The 27,204-nt window shown below is 41.1% G+C and overlaps 1 protein-coding gene across 2 annotated transcripts in view; it reads left to right on the top strand.

Annotated features, from left to right (window-relative positions):
* Positions 1 to 27,204, top strand: part of tbc1d22b (TBC1 domain family, member 22B) — a 129,944-nt gene that overhangs the window by 53,882 nt on the left and 48,858 nt on the right. For both annotated transcript variants that reach the window (XM_088640187.1, XM_088640186.1), the window contains one exon: positions 12,743 to 12,857. In XM_088640187.1, the coding sequence (XP_088496313.1) occupies positions 12,743 to 12,857 (115 nt within the window). The remainder of the gene's footprint in view (positions 1 to 12,742; positions 12,858 to 27,204) is intronic.

The raw sequence follows: 27,204 nt of genomic DNA, 5'->3' as shown, positions 1-27,204 counted from the left end.
TTTGTCCTTGACAGTGTGCTCATTGCTGGAGGTCAGTTGCTGTGCCTCTGACACCCCAGCCCTGATTACAATAAAAGCTGCATCGGAAGAGAGAACGACAGAGTAAATAAAAACAGAATAAAGAAAATCATGGTCTAATCTACACAAATGTTTGAATGCATAAAGGAAATGCAGTACTTAAACGTAGACATTAAACTTAATCATACAAAGTGTTAACAGAAATGCAGGTAGAATGAGGCTTAACATCAGTGCGGTAGAAGAATCTGTCATTGTCGTTAAACGTCTTCCTCCTCACCTGCGGGTTCACGTACTCGCTGTGTTTGACCAAACCTGGCTTTTGAGAGGCATTCGCAAACCTTCTATCTAGAGCACTCTCAAATAGAGGCCTGAAACTTCTCATACACTCTCAGGCCTGAATCTTCCCATGCACTCTCAGAGACCCTGAGCTTCTTACACTAAGGCTCAATTTAGAATTTGCACACAAATGTTTTTGTCCTCATTGTCTATGGCATCTGTCCCTCTTCATCACCTCTTCCTGAAGATCCCTGTGCTCAGTAACAGTAAAGGTACATACTTTAGGTAATTTTTGTAATATTCCTTTTTATAATGGAAAACTGGGCAGCATGAGGTTTATTTTCTGTCACATTTTTTGGTTATTTAGTATATTTCTATTGATTTACGTGGTGTATTAGACAAACCAATGGTAGATCCAGTATAAGGTTTAGGAGAGATTTGTCCCAGAGTAAAGGATTTCTGTGACCCACAGACAGTTTGGGAACATATTCCTCATAAGGGGGAGTAATTTTTTTTAACTTGAAATATTTTTTATATAATTTGGAACTTATTAATAACCCCAATTTCATTATGGAGCTGGTAGCATCTGATTAATCCTTAATCTACTACCTTGGCACCTCATTTTTTCTGTTTCACCTGAAATACCCACAGAAATAATAGCATTTCCATCAGTAATGAATCTGAGACATGGCGCATTAAACCCTCAAACTGCTTTCAATTAACAGGTTTAAGATGCCTGTAAAATTATTTCCACCTGTGAAATGGGTCACCTCACGTCTTTCTGCTGTGTTTGATTAAATTCACTGTGGCCACAGGCATTTTTAATCAAATACAATTAAAGTTCATTGAAATATTGCTCAGCTGATTTGGGGACAGTAGTTAAGGATTAGAACTGAACACTGTGGGTAATTAAACATTTTCAATTTAGGCAATAATTGATAACTCGAAGCTTCCATTGCTCAGAAGTAAGGGATAGCCTTCCATACAGAACCTATGTGACTTTGACTTTTCAGGAGCTATTCACTTATTGACATTTTCACAGCAGGAGGAGTCGCATAGCTGTTGCTGTGTGCACTCCCTTGCATTAGCACATCACTCACTGTTCATGGTTTAAATTATCTGCTGTTTATGGTTGTGTGCATTCGAAATAGAATTGTCTAAGTGGGGGAAAAAAGCATATTCTTCTGCTGTAATAATGCCAATAAAATATTACAAAAGGCAACAACACTGCCGTGATTATTAATTGTATTCTAAAATAAAGATATTTCCATATCTAAGAAGTCCAAACATGCCTATCTGTAAAGAGGGTCTTAACTCTCTCAGTGATACCAAGACCAGGTGTCCGAATTATGCTAGAGGGAAAAGGATTGATGGCTGACTGCAGTTCTCCTGAATGTGAAATGCGTCTGAAGTGTTCTGGCAGGGCAAAGCATTAAACGCACTCCGGCATCACACACCCACACAGAAATTGATGGAATTCTCTATGAGTGAATCATGTAGAGTAGTCAGTATAACTAAAGGTTCTCGGATTGTAGTAAATTGTTTTCTCCCTATACATTTGGTAGTATAATATCTGCTGCTGTACTGAGCTGTAAATGTGGCCCTATGGGTCAATGTAATAGTCTGAGAAACCTAAACCTGTCAGATTGTTTCATCTGAAGTCATTTAACAAGAGAGAGTGCCGTGGTGCTGGGTGAAAGTGCAGGAGACAACTGTTTGAACATTTTCATAGCTATTCAAGACCATGCATTACATTTTTTTTCTTGCAAAGATAGGGGATATGCAAAATCAGATAATTCAATTTACCTTGAACTTTGGAAAATTACATTAAATTTTAATGTACTGTTACAATAATCATGGTGAACGTTAGGCTTCTAGCTCAATTTTGAAGGTTTATATAATATGCATAGGAGATTAAAAATTCAACTTCAGCTTCATCCTGTATTAAATGAAGTGAAATAACAAAAGGCTTCCCATTCCTGGGTCTACCATTAAAAATGCACAGAATCCCATAAGGAACCCAGCTGGACAGGCATTGTGGGATTCTTATAAAGGAAAACAAAATTAAACACTTTGCTGGAACAAACTTTAAGCAAAACGGAAAATTCAACATATACGTGTATAAAGAATACAGTGTAAATATTGCAGGGGTTTATATTTAACTGATTTGCTGATGCTTGTAAAGAGCTAAATTATTTAGTAGTCTCAGAGAAAGATCGTTGTACTGTAGCTCTGCAGAGTCAGTGTGGATTTGACCTGGCACCCCCAGGCTGCTCACTCAAAGTTAGGTCAGCCACCTTGGGAAAGGGATGTGTGAGGTTTATAAAAGTGCTCTTACAGAAGGTCTTGGGGTGCAAAGAGCGGAGGGGGAGCAGAGCCCGCGTGAGACGAGCCCCAGTCTAGCTGAGGAGGTGGAGGTCTGGCTGGGATCAGGCAGGAAATGAAAGATTAAAGTGCCCTCTCAAACAGAACATGGTCTGAGAACACCATCACAACACCCAAGGGTGACGCTCCTTTTTTCCAGTCTTAAACCATCTCTTCTTTCTGGCTAAAGGCTTTATGTTTTATAGAAAGAAAAATATCAAAAGGTACAATACTTTTTTTTTTATCAAAGCACATATATTTAAAAAAAATATTGTTGCGGTTTTGTTGTCCTTGGGGACGCTACCATCATTATTATTTATCAGAGATTTCTTCCATTGCCTTCAAACTGCGATCCAATTCGCAGATAGGAGATTTTGTCAAACAAACTGCAGAACATTGCAGTTGTCCCATCCCCAGAGGAGAGAGGTGTTCTGAATTGTTCATTGGTTCTTATCAGTCTTGACTGTGTTTTCAATTTTTTTTTGAGGTGCTCAAGAATAATATAAATTGAAATAATGTCTGCATTCAGATTTATTATCATTATTTTTGTTCTAGTATTGTTGTTATGTTTCGGTCTCATACAGCTTGATCCAATCTCTTCATCAGTGGCTTCAGGGTGCGAGTGAACTTTCAGAAATACACATTCAGCTATTTCCATTGGAAATGCAATTTCCCAGAGAGAAAATGAAAAGAATTAGTAACGGCCAGCACCTGGTGAAGGAAGTGTTTGTATTTTACCAGTCTGACTTCATAAAGTCACACAAAACTGACCTGAAGCTGAGGGTTTTGAGGAGTCGTGTCCATTACAGCAGTTGTTCCCATACCCAGTCCTTGGAGACCACTGTGTTGATTTTCATTCCAACTGAGCTGGCAATCACTGGGGCTAATTCATGGCTTTATCTGTTTGCTTGTGTAGACTTGAGGTTAGTCAGACTCCTGTCAGTGCCGGTTTTCAAAAAGTCCCTGACTCCAAGGGCACGGTTTTCAACACAGAGCTTTAAACAGACTCTTATTAATTTGATAACACTCATTTCTCTGTAAACAGCTGTTAATAGATGATCAGTTGATGCTGAACAAATGCAGGTGACAGTGCCTGTATCAGGCATTTTGCAGAGGTCCTGTTGGTCACATTTCAGGGATCAAAGCCTGAATGAGGTCAATTCTGAAACTCATGGCTGATACCAAATCAGATCCCATTCAACCTTTTCAGAGCTTGAAAGCAAGGTTAAAAGTGTGCTTTAAATAGAAAACTGAAATCAATTAGCCAGTAAAACGCTCAGTTGGAACAAAAACCAGAAGAGTCAGAGGACAGAAGGCAGAAGGGCGGAGTGTTTTCAAACGAGAAAAGATCACTGTTTTTTTGAGGTGTTGAGTAACTGATCATCTGAACATATGTTTCCAAAAGATGCTGAAGCACAGGTCTTTCAAGAGGCTTAGTTGCTAAAGCTGCTTGTTCAGGCTGTCCTTTAAAGTGCCAACATCAAGGGAAAAGTTGAGAATTTTGATAAGGTGTCAGGGCCCCGCAGTGGGATATTAGCCATGTCAGGTTTGGTTTTCTTGTCTTGCCAAATACCTGTCAGCTTGCAGTGTTTCTTTATTTGAGTCAACAAGTATTTTATTAACCTGCCCAGTTTGGAATAGCCAGCCGTGCTATAGCCAGACGGCTGGGCTAACCACAGCAGCGCCTGCTCCCACACAGAAGGAGGAAGGGCAGACTGGCTCCTCCTACCTGTGGAGGTATTGGTCTCTGGCACACTACCAGCTCTGCAGCGCTGCACAGGAGTGTCGGTGCCTGTTGGTGGAGTCGAGCCATCGCTGTTCTGCTGGAAACCCTGAGAGGGAACAGGCAAGGCTGAGACACGTGATTGTTAGCAGTTTGCTGGCGGCATGACTAAGGCTTGAACATGCGACGTCTTGCTGAAGAGCTCATCCTGCCCCTGGGACAGGAGCCCTTGCTGCTGGTGATACCTGGGAGCCAGACTTGCAGTGTTTTATCACCAAGAGCTGGTTCGCTCTTCACTAGATGTTAACTTTGCTGCTTGCAGGGTGAAAAAAAGGTCAAAGAAAGAACAGTGTACATGAAGTCCACAATTTACCCCTGTTTTCTAGAACAAGGGCCAGAGAGACGACCAGAGCTGATTGCAAGGTAGCAAGTTCAGGTGTTGGAGAGCAGAAAAACTGTGAAGGTTTGGGTACCATAGACGATGGAAGGATGGAAGCCTGCTAGGGAAGAACTTTGTCAGTTCTGTGCAAGAAGGAAGGATCTCAAAGTGTGACATGGGGTGAATCTGAAAGGCTGAAGCCCTACAAGTCCAATCCTGTGCTTAGCACCATGGTTCAGATTAGCTCCGTGAGTTTCATGTGCACTAGCATGCTCCTGCCAGTGAGATGTTGTGCTCGAATGACCCTTTTGAGGTTATTTAAACAAAGAAGTCATTCCCAATAGGTATAGACAGCAGCAGCATCTAGGCATGGAAGATGCAGTTCTGATCGAAAGCACCACAAGCTTGCAGAGCCCAGGAAGCTCATGGGGTCACAGTGGTGTGTGAGGATGAGGATAGACTGTGAGCCTGACCCACCTCTGTGATGTCAGCAGTGCGCCACTGCCGGGGTACCCCTGATCACAGCCAGTGACATTGCCTAGGTATAAGCCACTGGTCTGGAGCTCCAGTGTGACGTCTGCATGAGCCTTGTTGACTGAGGCACTTGGACCCCCCCAGCTGTGTTTTTGTAGCACCTTGTTTATTCCAGACACTTCCCTACAACGGTTACCGTGATCTTGTCTCCGTTCTCTTCTGACTTTCGGCAGTAAACCTTACTCCCGCAAGCTTTAAGATAAAACTCTTAAGACAGACAACAAAAAATGGTGTGCTGCTACATATTAATTCTGAGGTTAAACCCTGGGAATGACAGTTTACACAAACAGCGGTTAAGCATGCTTTTGTCAAAAGACACTGGTGTGGCTCTCTCTCCTGGCTTTTTCTTAACTCATTTTGCAGGGTAACTGCTGTGTGAGCTGAGCCATTTAATCCTGTTAAAACGGCCTTGGGTATGTCTGTAAGGAGGAGAACTTGTATGGTAAACATGATCGGCACCCGCCTGCTAAGTGCAAAATGTTCCTGTGAAATACTTGTTCAGCCGAGTAGAAAAGCCAATTTAACTGAGCCTAGACTATTCCTCTAATAACATTATAGGCAATTGCACCCTTCTGTTACAAACACAGGCCGTTCTCTTCAATAGGTGGGAACAGGTATTTCAGTAAATGATATCCATACAATTAATCTGGGATATAATTAATAAGCTCACCTGCTTCCCCATGTTCTCCCAAAGCATTTGGTTTTGCTTTCATTTTTGCACAATGTGCTCCACTAAGCTGCTAGCATTTCAATACAGAAACTGCTTTCCGTGTACTTTACAACTGCAATTACTATTGAAGCTGTAATTTTCTTCTCCTGCTGAAATTCAAATGCCATTTTTACCTTGAGCATTAACCTTTAGACTCACAGCGGTTGGTTTTTTTTAGGCGTTAATAATTAGTATCAGGTTTTTCTGAAAAAGGAAAAGCAAAGAAATGTCCTTCTTTTGTGAAAGTCTACATTGTGCTTAATTCCTTGACCTCTGCCTAGGAGAGAGCAGTTGTCCAAAATAAACTTTGGACAGCTTAATGGTTATGTGTTTTTTTTCCCTCTCGCCTGGCTTTCACACATCTAGTCTTTTACTAGAATGATTATTAGTGTCCTTCTGGAGTTGAGCACTTTGTTTGGGAAAGAATGGCAACATACTGTATATTATCAAAAAGATGATACTGATAAAAACGTTCTCACATGGTGAACTTACCTGTCACACGTATTAGTCCTATTAAACTTACCATGCTTTAATTAGTATTTGTTTAACTTTTATCAAGGCTTTCTATTTTTACTGTACTTGACCTTGCTTTCATCATACTGTGCATTCCCACACTCCTCAATTTACCATATTATGCTGATAATCGCTTCTAACATCTGTTATGTGAGACCATGGAGTTCTTGTAGTTTCATGTATTCAAGTTTACATGGTAAAATGAATAGCAGATAATAAAACCAGGGTAAAAGCACAGAATCACAATGTAAATGGAAATGGGAAATGTTCTGAGTTACATGTGTTAGAAACGTGTGTTAGAAAGAGAAAGCAGTATTTGCATTCCTGTCTTATGCAGCAAGGTTTAATCTTGACGTGGGTAATTAGTGAGATGGTTCAGTGGTTATGTAGCTATACCCATAAGTTTTATGCTATGTTTTTTTTAGCATATCTATCTGAACAGAGTTGGCTCCAGAACCTTTGACAAGTTGCCATGGCTGTGATTTGCTTTGATTGAACAGCTGAGATTTCAGCTGCAAACCATGTTGCCCTTATATTACATAAAAATCACTTTGATGGTGTTCACGGCAACGAGCAAGGCCACCTCTACATCTGTTATTAGTTGCCTCTGCTGGGTTTAAGCATTAGGCACAAATAAAGGGTTCTCTGTAAAAAATGGATAACAGAAACCTGTAAAAATCAGAATCACAATGCTGAAGATTGAAGTAACATAGTACAGTGTAAGGATGTGTGAATGTAAAATCATCCCCCCAACACCCTACTGCTAGATCAGAAGCAGAAAAGCCCAGCATACAGATTGAATAGAGGGTGCAAGACTCATTGCACAACCTCTATTTTGTGGACAAATAGAACAGCTGCATCTCAAGGGAGTAAAACAAAGCATTATTTAGGGATCTCTGTTACATACAGTTTATTATTGATATTTTTGCTCTTTTTCATCTGCTGTAAGCTCAATAATTATTGGCACCCTTGATTAAGATGAACAAAAAAGCTGTATAAAATAAATAGCACAGATAATGAGCTATATTGTATGCCCCCAAAATAGGAAAATGACAGGCTTTTATTATAATAGTCAGTTCAAAACATGTTTTAAAATTAGTAATTCTATTTTTTCTCCAAAATAGAGGTGTCAAAATTACTGGTTCCCTATGTATTTTAAAGGAAATCAAACAAAATGCAATCAGCAATTCAATTCTGCTTATTTAAATACAACTCAGGAACCTTTTTTGGACTTCCTGTTTCACCAGGGTATAAAAAAAGGTAAAACACATGAGAAAAACCTTTGTCATCCATTACTATGGGGAAAGGAAAATAAAATCAAAAGTGACAAATGGTAGTCATTTTTCAGGTAATGATACAAAAATATTAAATATCCCACTTAGCACTATTAGGGCAATAATCAACAAGTTCAAAATGACCGAAACGGTAGTTAAACTACTAGGAAGAGGATGCAGGTCTATCTTGTCTCCACACACAGTGAGGCAAAAAACAATCCAAGGTCCCAGTTGGAGTCACTTGGTGTCACCAAGTTTTCTAATCATCAGTTAGACATTACATCCATGCTAACAGGCTATTTGGAAGAGTTGCCAGAAGAAAGCCCTTACTGACAACAAGAAACTGAATTGGCTGGAGTTTGCCAGATGAGTTTAATTGGAAACAGGTGCTACAGTCAGATGTGAAGAAAATTGAACTCTCACACCACCAGCACATATGGAATCGGAGAGGGATGCATCCAAAGAAAAGAACCTTGTACCCACTGTGAAATATGTTGAGGTAGTGGGGCTGGTTTGCTGCCACTGGCTCTGGGCACTTGTTAAGCTCAATGTACTAAGCATCAGGATATTGTGGTGAAAAACCTGGTTGCCTTTGCCAGAAGGCTGCAACCTGGTCGCAGGTGAACCTTCCAACATGACAATGACTCTAAACACGCCTCATAATCAACAAAGAAATAATTGACTGAAGACAATGGCCATCTCAGTCTCAGGACTTAAACCCACTTGAAAATCTGATGTCTGAATTGAAGAGAGCAGTCCGTACGTGTAGACTAACGACATCAAGGATCTGAAAAATGTCTGCATAGAGGAATGGGCCAAGAGAAGATGTGTTCTCCAACCTTATTAAACATTATAGGAAAAGACTTTGTGCTGTTATCCACACCAGAGAGACAGGGGATCTAATCAATTTTGACAGTTATGCTTTGAGAAAAAGTAGTATTATTACTTATTTCTTATTTTGAAAAAAAAAATTAATAATAAGGACATTGTAAAAGAGACAAAAGTCTCCTTTCATTAAGAGAGAAGGGGACAGTTCCCTGTGTCAGAATGCCAATCCATTACAGAAATTACCCCCCAACAATGCTGGTTCCCACTTATACCTCTGGATGGACTGGGGTGACTGGGGTGCAGCACCTCACTCAAGGTCCAACACCAGTGTCTGCAATGGAGACTTGAATCCACAACACACCAGTTATAAGACCAAAGACTTGTTCACTCTGCTGGACTTCCCAAGAACACAGGAGTACTGGTGGAAAAATTGATCATTCTTTTTGTGGTGCTCATTTATAGAAACATATGTGAAAACAGTGACTAATGAAATAATTGTGGTTATATACTGTTTTGTGTCCAGTGCACATGTGATGACTGCATGTCTCTATCAGAGGATGTGGGGTTCGTGGGTCGGTCTGTGTCATTTTTCTCCATGGCTGGCCTGGACTGCCCTGTCCTTGCTGGGCCACTCTGGAGAGAAGGACCATTCCCAGCAGACAGCTTTACTGTACTTTGCTGGACTGTACTTTGCAGACACCTGTCTGACATAACTCCACATCTTGAACTGCAAAGTGGTAACAGGTGTGGGAATTCCAAAAAATTACATCTTGGTGCCCCCTCGTCCATTGAAAAAAGTTCTGGCTTTTCCTGTGCCCGATTAACAGAGAGCAGCATTCTGACTGACAAGGAAAGTGTTGTTTTGATATCATTTCCCCCTTAGCGCCCTTTGTAGTTCCGTCACGCCTGTCAAAAATCTTGTCCAAACATTGGCTCTCCCATCTGCTCTGGAAAGAGGTTTAAGAACTCCTAGGTGAACTGGAGAGACCTTGTGTTGACAAGACTCTGAATGATAATGCAAGGAGCTCTCACAGCATTTTGCAGAAAACTGTCAAAGGCAAATAGAAACGGGTTACTCTTTCTCCCCCCTTGACATTTATGCTCCGTGTCTTTGGCAGTAAAATCAGATTCATCTTGACAGAAAGATGTGTGGGACAGTAATTAAAACACTTTCTTTCCATCTTCTCTGTGTCATTGACAGAAAAGCTTTTGGTCAGCGTTGGTAGTTGTGTCGACAATGGCATCAGTGAGGAGCTCAAGCAGAGGAGCAGTGGGATTATGAGAAATATTGATTACTTGCAGTGTTCCTGTTCTGCCATCACATGCTGAACTAGCATCTGCATATGAAAGTTGAAAAGGTGTTTGAAAAGGATTATTCAGACGAGATTCAGCATCATAATGCTGCCCAAGGCCCTCAGCTGTGTTTGATATTTCAGAAAGGCGTGACGAATCTTATCTGTGCTTTTATTCCCTCTTGGTTCTCACAGTTGTTGAAGTGCTCATGGCTGTGGGAGAGGAATGTTTGATGTATCCCATCATCAGTTACTGGCTGGGCTAGTGCTGATGGGTAGTGACAATAGACTGGTGTGCTGGTTTCCGGAGGCCATGAGCAAAGTCTTGCTCTGCTTAGCTCAGAGACCTGTCGTAAGAATAGTTACTCCACATCACCAGTCAGCACTGGGGAAATTGAAATCTTCTTTGCACACTGATGTGTGAAAGCTACAAAGCGTATTTTAACTTCAGTGCCTTGAGTTGGAAACGGTGTCCCATCGCTCTGTGAGTCATTTCCAAAGAGCAGCCTACACAGCTTCTCGGAAGACTCTCCTGCTCTTCTGTTTTCAAACAAGTACCCAGGGAAACACTACAACCACACATGAGCTCTAAATTGGTTCAATTATGTAATTAATTAGTTCAATTAAGTAATTTAGAGTTAAATTGCAATGAAAGCCAGGAGTCCCAGTGCGTGTGTAGCATTGAGATGCTCATCCCAGCAGTGCACGTTTTCCTGCAGGCTTGACGTCTCCCTGCGTGATGTCTCTGTGTTACTGATCTTATATTCCCTGGACTCAGCTCCTGTGGGCGATGCTGAGATAACCATTTCCTTGGCAGAGAATTTCTTTTTTCTTTCTTATTTATTTCTCTTTGTTCTTTTTCTGTCTTTGCTGTTGTTTTAGTTTGGTGCCTTGAGAATCATCTGCCTTGATCAATAGCCCACTGAACAGGACTGTGGTGTTGCTGATGCAGTTATTGTCATTTGTGTTTGAATGTTGGATGTTGCACTGAAGCCGGGCAGGTGTTTAAGATTCTCATTACCTGCAGTCTAATTTAGCACAGGCTAATGAGCCCATTCAAAGAGGCATCAGTGCTCAGTGTTCCTGGACATGGCTATTAGTTAAAACTGGACCACAGAGAGGCAAGTGAATACTCTAATTACCTGCTGGGCGTTTGATGGTATACGCACTTAGTTTTGTGTCATGCTTTATTCCATCAAGGTTTGGGATTAATCGTCTAATTAGCCATGTTCCACAATAACAGATTCAGTGCTACCACTTGTTCCCCAAACGACAGATTCCATTACTCACTCCTCTTCTCCCTCCTCACAGGATGGCAGAGTAATTACAATCATTTACCACCACTTACAACATTGAATTTCATTTTTTCTTTTTCTTTCATTCTTTCTTTGCCTCTTTCAATCTACCCATTTGTTGATAGATGGGAGATTTTTCAGAGTGTTAAAAACTACTGTATATACAGTACAGTGTGAGATGTATAGCTTGCAGTTCATGACGCTGCTGCCACAGGAACTTGAGAATAACAGATTGCAACATTTCTGCGGTTTTGAGCCATTTGTACTGGGGGCAGACAAGGGATATTGTAAAGATGCAGTAACAGCACATTCATTTTTAGAGTTGCTGCAGTGTACTGCTGTCTGTCCTATCATTTTGCCCCATGCTCTCTAACTTAGCTGTTCCTATTGCCTGTTTAATTAGATGAATGTAACATTTCTTTATTAATTTTTGTTAGTGTACTTGAATAGGGTTACATTACACTGCCATAACTCTTTCATAAACACTACGCAAGATCACAACATGCATAAAAACCAAAATATAAATTCACTTTAACTTACTGTTACTGAGTTGCAGAAAGCCCTTGTCAGCTCTCAGGTCACTCTTAGGGTCTTCCATCAATTTCACCTCTTGTTTTTATACCTGGAGTTCTACTCTTAGCTTTTGGCTGAAGCTGTGTCTGATTATGAGCCATTATGAGTAATTGAGAAACCATAATATCATTTGCACAAATGGATATACATCATGATACGTGTTTTTTTTGGGTGACAAGTTATGATGGTGTTATGTAACTCCACTCAATGAAGCAATACATGCAATGAAAAGCAACAAATACCAATGAACCAATTTTATATAACAGCTATAGTTGATATATAGTCTTCTGCCACCTTGGTCATGTACTTGGTCAGGCACTGAAAACTGTCAGTAAGTAAGGATGATGTTATTCAGGGCTGGTATAAAGCAGGTCCTCTACAAATTGGCACAAAGCCATGTCAGAGAGAAAAGTGGACGACAGTGATATCAATATCAAGGTTAAAGATTCCTGCAGACGTGATCATAGGTTGTATTGCTGCAGTGATTGCTTCATCACCACAATTGCTGACCTAACACGCATTTTGTCATCTTACTGCTGTCACAGTAGGTATGTGGGTTTACCTGAAACATACCGCCCCACAGCAGTCCAGCAATTGGACAGCATTCTCTGATTACGTGGAAGAATGTCGTTTTTAGGATGCACACAGCAGAGCAGGTGTCTACATTTGTGTGCACCTTCATGTAACAGACACACTTGATGACATTGTCACTATTTTTTCAAGACAAAATGCTATGAGTGGGGGAAAAAAACAATAAAAAAGTGTTGGCTTATTGCGTTCATAACTTAAAATTCAGGACTATTGAATGAATGGCTTTTAAAATAAGTCTACTTCAAAAAACGCTCCTGTTGCACCTGCAGGTGAATCCAGGTGCAGTGCTAGTCTCTGTCAGGACTGCTGTGCTTCATTTCCTGTGGCCGCACTGTAACCGCACCCATGCTGATGCCCCTCTGCCCTGTTGCAGGTCTTTGAGCGGATCCTGTTCATCTGGGCCATTCGCCACCCGGCCAGTGGCTACGTGCAGGGCATAAATGACCTGGTCACCCCCTTCTTCGTTGTCTTCCTCTCTGAGTTTGTCGGTAAGTCCTTCGCTGAATATAGTATAAGTTACAAAATGGTAGATAGGCTCTGTGACTCTGTTTTGGATAAAGCAGTTAGAAAATGGATGGATGAATGGAGAATGTTATTTGTGAATAATAACAACATGGAAGTGACTGGCTTCCCAGGTGGCTTTGGATTACAGTTTGGTCCTGTAGTCCCAAAAGCGTGGGTCCCAACCTGGGATGGAGCAGACTGTGGCAGTTACTCCAGAAGTGGCTGCACTCAAATGGTGGATTGCAGCCGGTGTTGTAGTTTTGAATTGCTAAGGATGAGCTTGGCTCGCCATGTAGCAGTGGCACCTGGAAAGAGAAGAAAGTGCAATGTTTTGTTGTAATAAAAATAATTCCCTGCATTTTGTTTATCATCTGTCATGCAGAGGATTCCCAGAGCACTTTAAATCTAGGGAAGGAGTCACTTTATCTTTCAGTGAAGTGCAGCAACCACTTGGGTGGTGCAGGGCAGCCATTCTTCATGAGCGAGTGAGAAAGTACTTCAGCAGGTCAGCTATTATAATTAAGCAGATTAGAGAGCCCGAACCTGAACTAGAATGAAGGTCTCATTAAGGACACTGAGGTCTACTCTGGACACCCCTGCTCTTCTGAATATTTCTGTAAGTAGGCAGGATCTTGATTCAAAATCTAAAAATGCCATATACCCCATCTAAGCTGAGCCTACTGTCCTCTGCAGTGTGACCTGCAGTATCATGGCTTGAACAGTGTTAGACCTGTGCTCCTCTTACATCTACTCTTTTCCATCTGCACAAAGCAGGAGAGAGGTGATGAAGGACATGAGATGAGAACAGAACACTTTAGTATCTTGTTCTTAAGTCCAATACAAAGTAAGAAAAGGAGTTTCAGCCTACAATCCGCCTTTTTTTTTTCCTTTTTGACTCGCGTCTAATTTCCAGAAGAAAATGCGACACGACTCTCCTGCTGTCTCGGTGTGCAGTGGAGCTCTGTGTGATTGAGTAAGAGAGGGACTTGTGGAGCTGTCGGACTCGAGCCCTGAGGCTGTTTGAGAGCTCATTCCACATTTCTCTTCCATTTCAGAGTAAATACCTGTGTGTCTAACATGGTTTTGCCTAATAACAAAAGTCTGTGGTAGTTTGCAAGACATCAGTGACAAAATGAAATGCAAATGCTCTTCAGACCTTGTCTAACTGTAGCCTCTAAACAGATTTATTGTGCTGTGTTCAATCAGGCCATTTTTAAAGCATGCAGTTGAGGAGTGTCATGCCTATTTCTTCCACAGTCTGTAGTAATAGTTAAAAACAAGGGGTTTTATTTGTGTTTAGGCGCTCAAAAGTGTTTCAGGACTGGCCTGGTCATAGCCTCCCCAGTACTCCCCAGTAGAGACACCTGAGTGCTCTGTGCTTGTGAGCAGAGAGCTGAGACAACTGTGTCTCTAGTGCCTGGAAAGATATCTGTGCTTCAGATGGAGTTTGTTCTGTCCTGTATCATAACTGCCAGAGGGTGTTATATGAAGCAGCCGGCACTAGAGAGAGGGACCATTAACACCCATGTCAAAATAAGACAAACCACACTTACTGTAATAGAAAAAAGCTCAATTTCTCCTGGAAATCAGACAAAGCGTGAACTCCATCTGTCTGTAGAGGGCTCAGTGTCGTGTGGATTGAAGGCCTGGTGCTCATTGCCATTTGTGGATTGAAATTACAGCTTTCTTCAGACTGTGACTTAGGATACTCTGTCATTCCAGACAAGAGTGGATAAACATATCAGATGCTTCTTTTTGTTTTTAACCTTTGTTACCAAAGTATTTTATTCCTGCAGGTGAATGTCCTAATTAAAAAGGCACACTTCATTTTTTAACATCTTAAAAATAGACAGACTCTCTCTATTGCTCTGACTGGGGTGTCGTTGACTTTTCTTGGCCCAGTCTATTAGCCTGCATTTGCCAGTACTCTGGTGACACACGCAACTTGACTCTTTTTCCTTTCTTTTTTTTAATTCTCTGCAAGGTTAATTACTTATAGATAGTTAAGGATTAGCGTAGAACAAAGGCATTCCAGTGCAAATGAATTGATCTCATCCAGTCTTTACCACCCCTGAAATGTCATTAGTTTACACACAGAAAGATTACCCCTACACCGATCAATGACATGGCTTGTTTTTTCCATCTTACTTTCTTCTTCTCTCCCTAAACCCATTATTGAAAAGTAGATTTTTCACACTGGCGCCTCCCCCCTCTGTTTGATTCCGGGTTTGTTTTTTCCAGTTTAAAGCGGGGCCTGGGATGCATGGCCAGAGAGCCTGTAGTCAATAATTCAAGTACAATGAGTTGCATTGATCCAGGGATTTATCTGTTTACAGAGCAGGCTGATGGGGAGGCAGAGGGGCTTTGGCCAAGATCAATTGTGGCGAATGATACTTCTAATCCTAACATGCTTCTCTAAAAGGCAAAAGGTGAAGGGCTTCTGGCATCTTGCGTTTTGTGTTTATTAATCTTTGTATATTAAGAAATGCAGCCATGTTAATGCAATATTATGTAGTACCTCGTGAAGCACACATCCATTTTCTTTTCTTATTATGCAATGTAGGAATCAAATGTTCTTCCACCTGTTCTGGATACTTTTTCCTCTGATTTTCATTGACCTATCCTCCCATATTTGTCTTCCTTCAGTGTTCTTCAACTTTCTTTTCCTTTTATTTCTGGTGCAGTTCGTTCCTTGTTCTGCAGCTGCAGGCTGATGTCTGATTCTCTCTACTCTTTTCTTAGACTCTCTCGGAGTTTCTCCCACAGACCCCGTCATGCTCTCACCCACATCATATGCTTGGTGTCTGTGAGCTCCTTTGTTTTCCTCTTGTCTGTGTAATCTATTTGCAAGCTTAATGATCCCTTATAGCAGATGCTTGTGTGAAGTTATTTGCTCCACAGAGGCAGTTAAAGGAACCCCGATGACAGGAGAAGCTTGAGTTTGTTTTTCTTTGCTTTAATGGCCTGCTTGAGTGTGACTGCAGCCCAAGAGCAACAACATAGTGTTTGTTTTGTCATCACCTGCTTGTAACAATTTATTTCAAGGAGCTGTGTGGATCTGCAGGGTAACACACACATTAAGGGGGGGAAAACGAATACATACAGTACAGACACAAACATGCACCTGAGATGAGCACATCTGTTTTTTTTAGCCCTCCTGGACTCTGCAGTAAGAGGGCTCATTGCAAATTGTCACAGACTTAGAGGTAATGTCGCTTTGACAAAACACAAAGCATGAAATGGAGTAGGGCAGACACGGCCAGACTTTTGAGGTTGGCGTACACTTTGTGCAGAAACTGTACTTGTGTGAGATCTCTAACCCACACAACTTCAAGTTTGTATTTCTGTTCTTGTGAGGACATCATCCTTGACTCCCGGTGAATGGAGGCACGAAACAGTTCTAGGCGTTACTATCTTGGCACGGATATTTTCTCAGATTTAATCTTCACAAATGTCGTACTACCTGTGCACACTCTCATTCTCGCTGAGATAACCGGGGTTCGGTTGGAGCTCAAGGCTGTAAACCTGCCTTGTGGGCCTCTGGGGGAAGACAACCCATCATGAGTCCTGGAATCCTTAGATGGTCGAAATCAGAGACGATTTCCCCTGGAATGCTGATGAAGATGAGTGTACACACCTTACAGAGTGCTTGCCTACAGGATGGGTGCCTTCATTCATTAGTCTAATTTGTAACACAAATTTGTATACTCAAACTTATTTTGACCCATACCCCAGAACTCACTCACTTGCTGTTATTACTACAGATATTTGTTTGCATGCTTTTCTTCAAGATTACAGAGCATTTATTATTTGCAGTAATAAATGTTAATTGGATTATCAGTACAAAGCATGTACGTTTAAGAAGTTATTAAACTAGACATGAAAATGTACTACGTGTGTGTAAATAAACGTGTTTTACTGAAGCAGCATCTGCAGGGTCCCGGGTTAGATTACAACACCAGGCGACCATCTGTGTGGAGTCTGCATGGTTGCTTTCCCTTTCGTTGTGTAGGGTTTGGCCTTGTTCTCTGGTTTCTGCCCACCTCCCCAAGATGTGGAGGAGAGGTTAAATTGGCTTCTGTAAGTTGTACCCCTGGGGTTTATCCCCATGGTTAAGGTAGCTGTGCTCCCCACTTCATTGCCTACCTGTGAGGCTTTGGTGCCTCTCTTGCTGTATAGCCAGCTCTGGTTATGTGACTACTGGTGAAAAGCTGGCTTTGCTTTTAAGATCGAGTCATTTTAATGTGAACTGCCTCTGATGCACTCCTAACTAAAGCTGCTGGTTCTGTGACATCAGAGCTGTAGAATGTAGATGAATAGCTGTCTGGCTAGCGTTTGATCCCACAGGGTAATATCTAGGCTGCACTTCCTTGCTTATCTGCCTATTAACACCCTGTCTTCTAGAAAGATCACTACAGCTATGACCATATTTTTATATTACCCTGTGTATAAGATAATACCAGAATGATGTGAAGAATTTTGACACACGCATACATTGTGTGTATATATTCTATGTGTGTAATAAAAGATTAGCAGTGTGCATCAATCTAGTTTTCAATTTCACACATGCAAACGGTACAAAGAAAAAAAAAACAAATGTAATCTCAGTGTAATCTCCGATTATATTTCAGAGACATAATTGTGAGAGTGAATAAAAACTGAAAGACCTTCTAGCTGTTATATACCATCTAAGATGTTTCTTATGATGAAATTGTTTCTGATACTATCACTTTTACTTGTAGCAAGAGGCACTGTAATCATGTTACAGTGTTGTTCAAGGGCACTGGCAGGATTTCAGTGGAAGCCTAAAAACTATTTCATAGGCTTCCGAAAGCTTCCATCTGCGTTCAAAATGAGAGGTGGCTGTCTCTCCAAGAAAGTATAAAAAAGTCATATGTTGACCACTCATTTTGATATGAAATTCTGTTGGGTACTATGCAGAATCAGCCTTGATTTCAGCACTGCCCAGATTATATTTTATCTTTTTCATCCACTACAACTTGAGCAATGAACTTTTTGATGACACTGAAATCCCTCATCCTTAAATACAGCTGCAAGAAAAATTTCGGAATCACTCTGTCGACTATATTCTACAATTATCTTGGTTTTGTCATGCTGCATAGACTCTATTCTATGTGTCCTGTGGTACAGTAAGGATACGAATAATAAAAAAATCAGTTGCAAAGTTTCCAATCTATTTCTGTCTATAAACCTGCATTCCTATCTGCTGTCTCTCAACAATATGCTTAAGTGATGCAGGTCATGAGTTTCACTGCTGGCGAATGTATATTCTCAGTTACAAAGTGATGTGGATAATGCTGTATGCAAAGCTAGACAGGAAACTTGTGCAATAAGAAATTATTATTGCGACAACTTACATAAGATCACAGATTCCTAAATGACATTGTCCTAAAGCCTTAATTCTGAACCAGTCTGCTGCAGCACAGTGGGGCATGTTCAGAACAGCGGAACTTTGGAAAAGTCACATATGAGAACAATAAAAAATGAATGAATGAAATGTATAATCAAGTGTTGTGTTGTTCGCTCAGTTTGTACACGTGAGACAGACAACTGTTCATGTGGGAATTGCTTGCAGGGGGGCTAGATTCCTTTTTCAGGTTTGTTGGACATGCTGTAAAACAGAAACCGGCTGAAGAAGAGCTCCACGTTTCAGCATCACCAGCTCCTGCCAGGATGAGGAGACTGCACATTTCAGATTAAACATTAAACATAAAACATGGTTTTTGTTTTTTATTTTTAATAATGTGACCTGAGTCATATCTGTTGCTGCAGATTCACATGTTGGGTGTAAGAAGCATGCACATCATTGCAGCACACCCTATGCTACTCCCGGCATGCAGTCGAGTGGGTTGATGAACACGTTTAAACCGTGCAGAAAGTCAAAGTGAAATGTGAATAAAATCTAAAATACTTGGGACCAGCTGCCCTTTGCAGCTACAGTACAGGTCTGTTCTCACGTAAATGACACAGGCCAGAGAGGCTCCTCAGATTCCAAGTGTTTGAGTTGGCAGGCAGGTTATCTCCAGAGCTGAACTAACATACATTCTTCTGTGTATTAGCATGCAGAACAAAGGGAGGATGAAGTTCCTTTAGAAAGTCCTGCTCACTTAGACAAAAGCCCCCAGGAGCACTTTCTAATCACCCTGTCACTGACCAGCATGGACATATTGTTTTCTGTGCCTGTTTGTTCTGTGGCTTTATCTGCAGATCCATACCAATTGATTTAATTATCCTGTGTATGGTGGAAGGAGAGTATGCAGAAAAGTGCCCTGTTATTGACTTTAGTGGTTCAGGATTTTGCATAGGGTTAAGGGAATGTTTGGGAACAGTAAACCGAACATACCTAGAGAAATAGCATCAGCTGAAAATGTTTTTTTTTCTTGTTCTTCCTCTCAGGAAAGCCATTCTTACTTTCCATACTTTGGTGTTTAGTTTGATGGAAAATTTTGGTGTTTCCTTTTGTTTTCCTGTATAGAACAAGATAGCTTGACAATGCCTTTATGGCCTTTCATAATCTTAACCCCCCCCCCTTAATTCAATCAATAAAGTAGTTCCTCACTTCTCCACCTGATGTGCTGTGGAGTGAGGGCACTGGTGCAGATCGCCTGGCACACATCATCCAGGTGGGTACTGCACTTCAGTGGTGGATTACCACATAGATGTAAAGTGCTTTCAGATCCAAAATGTTATTAACAGTACTAAGCAATCCTGCTGTTTTTAAACACGGAGATACAGGAACAACAGGGTATTGGGGACAGCTGTATTATCCTCACACTTGTTGACTGTTTTTTCTGTCTTGCTTAACTTGTGTCCAAATTACAAAAAGCAATAGCTGGTAACACTGACCTCATCTATTTGGAATGAAACCGGGAGCAGAGGGATTAGAAGGTTTTATTTGATTTTTTTCTTTTACATGTTTTACATGTGTTTGTAGTTGCAGGCTATGCAGCTTGGTTTGTGGAAAATAGAGGCTCTGTTTGTCTGTCATAGCTGAGCTCAAGAATATGATGAGCCATGAAGATTAGCCTGCTAAGGATCTGTAGGTAAACTAATTATTGAAGGAGGGGTAGAAGGTGACTTTCTTCTCCTTCTGGGGTTTAATATATAATGTTATAGGATTGCATAGTTTGTAGTAGGGATTTTGTGAGATCATTTTTAAGCTGGTCCTCATGGATTTGTAATAGGTTTGTCGTTGCTTGAGACTTGCTGTCTCTGTGACCTTGTAAAAGATGTGTGTCAGGCTTTGTTTATGTGGTTATTGCAAGTGATTTTTAAACAGGACAGACTTCCATTGAGCCACTCACTCAAAACTGTGTGCTTTTAGTTCTATCAGACACTGTGGCCTGCTGCAGACAACTGCTTCTTTACAATCTGTTGTGCGAAAGCTTTGAAAAAAGAATTCACTGACATATTGAGTCCAGTGACTGGACTGCTTCTACGGCAGTGGTCTTTTAATACAAGATTTCTCTGTTGTGTATTGAATTGGGGCAAATGAACCCAGGAGATCTCTTTTGATAGGGCCATCCCTAAGCAGTGCTGAGTATAGACCAGCCCAGCTCATCACGTCATAGTGATCAGACTGGTGTTGAACTTCACCACACAAAAACACTGAAAGTCTAGTTGGGGACGACATAAGCCTGTAGAAACAGCTCTTGTCTGTAGTCCAGGGCAACATGAGATGTTCTTTTATTTCCAAGAGTGAGTTAAAATCACATTGACAGACTTACTGTAATTACCAGTTAAATCTGAGAAGAGCTACAGAGACTTTGAATTTCCTTGTTAGCAATTTGTGGGGAGCAGTGAACAAAACTAGTTTACCAAGAGTGGGGAGAAAGGAAAGTAAGAGTACAAACATTCCTGTATTCTCAGGTTTTGTTCACTGTTAGTAGCAAAGTGCAAAATAGTTTTTAAGGCAGCAGTTTTCAGTTGATGGCATAAATATTGAAGTCTAAGAGATAATGTATATGATAACCATACATTAACAAGCTTTTTTAACTGAATTTGAAAGCTTCAATCTTTCAATCTGCAATCTTTTAATGTTGAACACTAGAGGCTTCACTGATGTGGGGTATTTTTGTAGGATAAAATAAAAATACCACTGATTGCTTGATTTTGTATGAGGGCCCGCAAAGCATATAAAATGTGAAATGACAAAGTTACGAAAGCTAAAAAAATACTTAAAAAAAAAACAATGCACGTGTCCTCCACAGTTTATTTGAAGCATTTGGATTCTGTATTGTAAAAATAAATTGTACCCTCAAGCTAGCATGTTTTTTTAGCATTTGACTACTTGAGAATATGACATTAAAACAAACAACCGAATGCAAGCAGTGTTCAAGTAGAAAGACCAGTGTGGCTGGGGGTGGGGTTGCAAAATGGCTCATTTAAAAAATAAGAGAGCAGAAAACAGTGAGTTTGCCTTTCATTCTATTTAAGAATGTTTGAGCCTCCCAGGACTGCTACAGTATCTGCAATGAGCAACGTGTGCTACTTAACCAGTCTGGGATGAATAAATGAAGAGAGGAGAGAGGGTTTGCCTTTCGTTTCTGTTTTCAGTGAAACAAAAATGGTAGGGCACATTGAGATTGGCTGCAGATGGAGCTGGGCTTTGAGCAGCAGGGTGTCGTCCTGTGACAGTTAGCGTCAGTGTAAGTTCTCACTCAGAATGAGCTGACAGGCCCAGCTGTCACTGCGACTGTCAGGACACTCAGTTCCCCTGGGCCCTGTCATTCCTGACTGTGAGCAAGCTAATTGCCACTGGCCCTGGGCGCTGTGGAAGCAGCAGTCTCACAGTTATTCACAATACACTTATCCCCAGTGTTCACTATCCCTGTGTGGCTCTTTTGTTGCATTCTTTATCTTCTTCGGCACTGGGGTATGTCTTTTTCAAGAATTTATCACCCCCATTCATTGCACTCAGCAGAGAGCTCTGCAGTGTAGTGTTGCACAGAGTCCACTATCAAGTATGAAGCTGATGTGGGACTTGCTTTGTTTGAATGCAGTATATGTCTGTTTTTTTCAGAAAACATAATAGGTCCTTTTCATTCTCAGGATTAACAACCCCAAAACCTAATACCAGCTCTAAGGCTAAACCTTATATTGTTATATCTATCCATCCATTTTCTAACACCTTTATCCAATTAAAAACAGTGGGTGCACGGCAGGATATACCTTGGACAGGATGCCCTCCATCGTTGGGCAAACAGACACAAACACAGACACACACACATGTCAAGTCCAATTTTCCCACTAGCCAATGAACTGTCTTTGGACTGTGGGAGGAAACCGGAGCACCCAGAGAAAAACCCAAGCGAGCGCAGGGAGAACATTCAAACTCTACACAGATAAAAACACATGGGAATTGAACCCAGGGCCCCAGTGCTGCAAGGTAGCAATGCTGACCACTGCACTACCGCACTGCCCAATTAGGTTGAATAATATGGTCCATTGTTAAATAATGATTCTGTCATTTGGAGCTGTGGCCATTAACGATTATGAAAGCTGTTGTAGCCTGAGCCTGTGCAGACTGTGTGAAGGTCTTGCACTGGCTGCATGCGGCACAATATTTTGCATAAAAAGGAGCCGACATCACCACAGCTGTATCTGGTGATATAAGTCCTGAAGCATACCCTCCAACAGAAGGGTGATATTTCTATCAGCATAAACCTGGGAAAACTGCATGTTTGCACTGTGTAGCACACGTGTTTTTCATTTTGTTTTTGGAAAGTGTTTTGAATTAGGATGTTAATTATACCGTGAGTCTAACATAAAATTTGAAATTGTAGACTTATTAGTCTTCAAATGTGGCTGAGTTATTGAACATACTGTAGAATTGTGTAAAATGATGCTTGTATCAAACGAGTGTACAAATCAATGAAAACTTATATAAAATAAATTAAATTACAAGACAACAATGGAGAGGGAGGAAAAGCAGAATTACTAGCTCAATTACTAGGTTACTCTGTGGCACTGATTAGTGGAGCAGAGGATAAACAATGAGTTAGTAGGGGCCTGGGGTGGCTGTCCCCTGTGCATTTATCAGGAAAAGGCACATTATAGTAATGGAACAAATGCAATTAAATACTTTTCACAATTAATAACTTCCACTTAAGTTTAAGAATGTGCTGCTGGCGTTCAGTGTTATGCATTAGGTGGAGAGTTTCACAAACAAATTAGTGCTGCCACTTCCCAGCTTACGTACCACTCAGTTTGCTTGAATTCCACTGACTTTCTGTAAAAAAACACCATAACTGAATGAACAAATTCTAGTTTTCATCACTTTTTACTGATACGTAAGTGGAAGCTACTTCTGGAAAGGGTAATACCTCCTTAAGTAACTTCTGCTGTCTAAACCATGAGTTTTTATTGTCAATTTTGGAGAGCCCGTTTAATCCATGAATGCTTTTTTTTGCATTTTATTGCAGAATGTGCTATATTCATTATTAGACATTCACACATTACACATGGTGCTCATGTGAGCTAAGCAGTATATAGAATGGAACAGGAAACTACTGTACCACCATCAAAGAATAAACTAGTAAACGTGCACAAGGCCCTGGAGACAAATCTGACTAATGGAACAGTTTCCACACAGAACTGTTATGGAAGTTGAGGACATACAGGACTCTAAGTTGGTTGGTCTGTTTAAATAACTGCTGAGTCAAATGTGCTACAGTACGTGTAGAAATTAGACCTTGATCAGTATTTTGTATATACAGTATACAGTATAATACCATAATATTATTTTATACATTATGATAAAACCATGTTTCCATGATGACTTGCATGGTAGATGGAGCGCAGCATGAAGCTGTTCGGGGTCCATTGGTGCTATCCGTGAGCACATGATCCCCATTGCTGCATTTCCTGTTGGTGTACCAATTTTTTGTTGCTCCACAGTGTGCAGTTTTCATTATGCAGTTTGAATATGCAACGGGTTTTATGATGCGCCTATTTTTATATACACTGTATGTGGAGTGTCATAATCAACCATTCTGAAGGCCTCCTCAAAGGTCCTCCATTATGTATTTATAGCCCTTCATGACTCGTATACAAATAATAAAGGAAAGTTATATTTGTATTACATAACTAATAATGAGCCCACAGTTCTTCAGAGTATAAACCCCAACTGGGCTGACACCCACTCACTGAAGTACAGAATCCATCCCTGGAGTGGAACCCTGTGGCAGGCACTGGAAGAGTCTTTCAGTATTTATTACCCAGTTTTTCTAAACCCCCTCGTTAAAGCTTTAAAGGTCTTTCCTGCTGGGGTCAGTCCCTCAGTGAACAGTATGGAATTCCGAAAATAAGAGATTGTAAATCCCAGCCTCCGCAGCTTCAATAATACAGTTGATCAATTCATCAGTCACAGTTCCATTGCATTGATGTTGTCTGGCTATTGTGATGCCCAGCTTTTTTCTTTCTTTACAGACAGGAGTAAATATGTGTGGACATAAATGGAGCTCTTGCATTTGGTCCTGTAGCAATGAAATTAAACTGAGATCTCTTACAGAACTGAGGGATATGGAGCTGCACTCTCTACGCCCTGTGGGCCTGGAGCCTGTGATGGTTCTTCTTTATGGTTGAAATGTTATTCAGTTGATAGTTGCTGTAAAAGGTCAAAGAGGTATCCTATGAACTTGAGCGGCCACCAGAACAAGTCAGTGCGACTGGGACTGTTATTTCCAGTTGAAAGGGTTAGGGGTGGGGTTGGGGTTATCCCTCCAGGCATCTTTCAGATTTCACTGGATCTCTTGGGATCTGATGGACACCCAAAGGCTTGCACTGATGTCAGTGAGACATGTGCTGCTCCTCCACTTGGCTCTAACTCTTCTGCTATGTGCTGTTACATTTGCAATATGTTAGATAGCAGTAGTGCTTCCATCTTGTAGCCAGAAATCTACAAGTCTACAAGGATGGACTTGGGTTTCTAAGGAAAAACAGGTCTCTGATGTATTGTAAGAGATCTTAGTGAACTAGAGCTTTGCTAACTTTGCTAACCAGTGCTGCAATATGTTCACAAAGGAGCACAGTGCTGTTGGAGGTTCGAATAAGGTGTTCACCAAAGATCCTGAATTCTTGAATGTTAAGGACCACATTACACTTTTAGAAAGAGTTAATCCCCATGACCTGGACAAATTTCACTCTGGTGAAACAATTTCTGCTACTCTGTCAGATGTCCTGTATAGTTTGGCTGCTGTGCAACACACGGGTGGGTACTGTACTTTAGTGATGTTTCAAACAGATCCACTCCTGTTTTGGATCCTTTAGGGGAGGGGGCAGCTGCTGTATACTGTACATGCAAGGAATGTACCTCAAAATATCCCAAGTCATTTTATATTTGACAATCCTAAATTTTAAAGAACAAATGTCTTCATGTCAGTGACTTCTGCCTAAAACTACTTTCATTCCTGGTGTTTTGTTTGCAGAAGATTGTGTTCTATATGACTGGCATGAACAATTTAGAAAAAATAAGCTAGGTTGTTCCTAAGATTTACAACCAAATGCATCTCTCACCTAGAGGCATCAGTCTTCTTTTGTATGCTGTGGATCAATACCGATGATTACAAATTTCTGTCTAGATTTGAGCTGCCAGTAGGCAGCTGGAGCAGCGAGCTGGTGAAAGTCCTCCAGCCCCCCCCCCGCGAAAGAACGAAGGGGACACTCAGATGTGTTGTGCTCCGTTGCTTCATTTTCTGTTTGGTGAGAGGTTGTCCACATCTCCCTGTGAGAACATCAGATAATGCATCAGTAAACCACACTGCACGGCACTGTCCTGCATTGTTAGTGTGGGTCCGTATGGAGCATATGGAATGGGACTGAGTCAATGCTGGAATTGTCAGGCAGGATCAGGAGATTCTAATGATGTCCCTGAGTAGCGAGTCTCTTGGCTGTTGCTCTTGACATCCATATTTTTGCATTCATGAATTCTTCATTGTGGTATTTTAATGTGAGCCACAGCATGATGTGGGATTAGAATGTGGAAAATTAGAATATAATTATCTGAACATTAATATCTATTCATCTATTTTTCTTTACATCCACATAGTTTAAATCCAATTGTTAAGATGGCTGTCAGGGTTCACTTTAGTCTTTAGACTACGGCACAAGGACAAGGTGTTTGTTCTGTCTTCTCCCCTTCACAGTAATATCGACATTACTTCAATTCAATATCGCAGGCCGAGTTTATGACACATCTGGGAGGGAATACACTGTTTCTACTCCACTGTTAAGGGTCTTATTGACAGACCCGTCAGCTCCTTAGCTGGATTGTAAGCGGAATGTTTAAGGCGTTCCTTCGGGTTTCATCACCTTCTCCCCAGTGGAAGAGTGGTGGGTAGAAATAGAGACTGTGTCGACAGGCCACTGAGTGAAAAATGAGAAAGTCGTCGATTGACTCTGGATGCTTTTCTAGTAACATGGCTGGTAAAGTTAGGTTTTCATTAATGTGGGGGGGTAATGCAGGTTGTGTGTCTGCGATCAGTTTGCAGGTGAAAGAGCTTGCAAGGCCTGACACTGGTACTTCAAGCTGTATCTTATTAACAGCACTCACCAGGCAGCCTCAGAAACTGACCACACTTGCTTCTTTAATTTAATATGCTCCATTAACTTCTGGTTGCTGATATAACCTATTGGGTGAGTGCGAGTGCCTTTGCATGTATAGTATATTCATGAGCCTGCAGAGGTGGGGTCTGTTTGTGTTGCACGTCAGGGCGTGTTAAGTGTGCGTGTAAAAAAAAAAGAAATTCACTTATGCCAATATGTGTTTGTTGATCGGAAACACTGGCCTCTGAAAAGCCTTCTTGATCAACAATTAGACTTGGTGAAAGTGTCAGGCACTCCTGCTTTTTTGCAGAATAGTGATTTTGAATAAATTGGAGTTAGGAGTCAAATAGGAAAGTGTAGAGTGAGCTCTCAGGAGAGACAATCCTTCCCCAGCTTTGATGTCTTTGGCTTAGAGTTGCGTGTGATGTGAAGTGCCTGGAGGGAGAGAGTGCTTGCATACAACATGTGCTCTGAATGCACAATATGTAGGACGGCCTGCAAGATGGAGTAAAAATAGGTTTTCATGTGAATGAATTAAAATCAGCATTTCTGCAAAAAAAAAAGTACAAATCAAATGAAGCATATTACGCTGTGAGTTCTACATTGCGCATATTAATATGAAGCACTCCATTCTGGGCTACAGCTCTGATTCTGACTCACACCCAAAGCTTGCTCATGGGAAGATGCACTTACTCCTCTTTTGTTGTAGGTTTTCTAATTAGTGGGTTCTTTTTCATTCTGACCCAGGTGTTTCCAGGCCCTGTG

The sequence above is a fragment of the Lepisosteus platostomus genome, chromosome 7, assembly GCF_059453375.1.
Source record: "Lepisosteus platostomus isolate fLepPlt1 chromosome 7, fLepPlt1.hap1, whole genome shotgun sequence".
Classification (NCBI taxonomy): domain Eukaryota; kingdom Metazoa; phylum Chordata; class Actinopteri; order Semionotiformes; family Lepisosteidae; genus Lepisosteus; species Lepisosteus platostomus.
The sequence above is the reverse complement of the archived record's forward strand: the minus strand, read 5'-3'. Positions and strand labels throughout refer to the sequence as shown.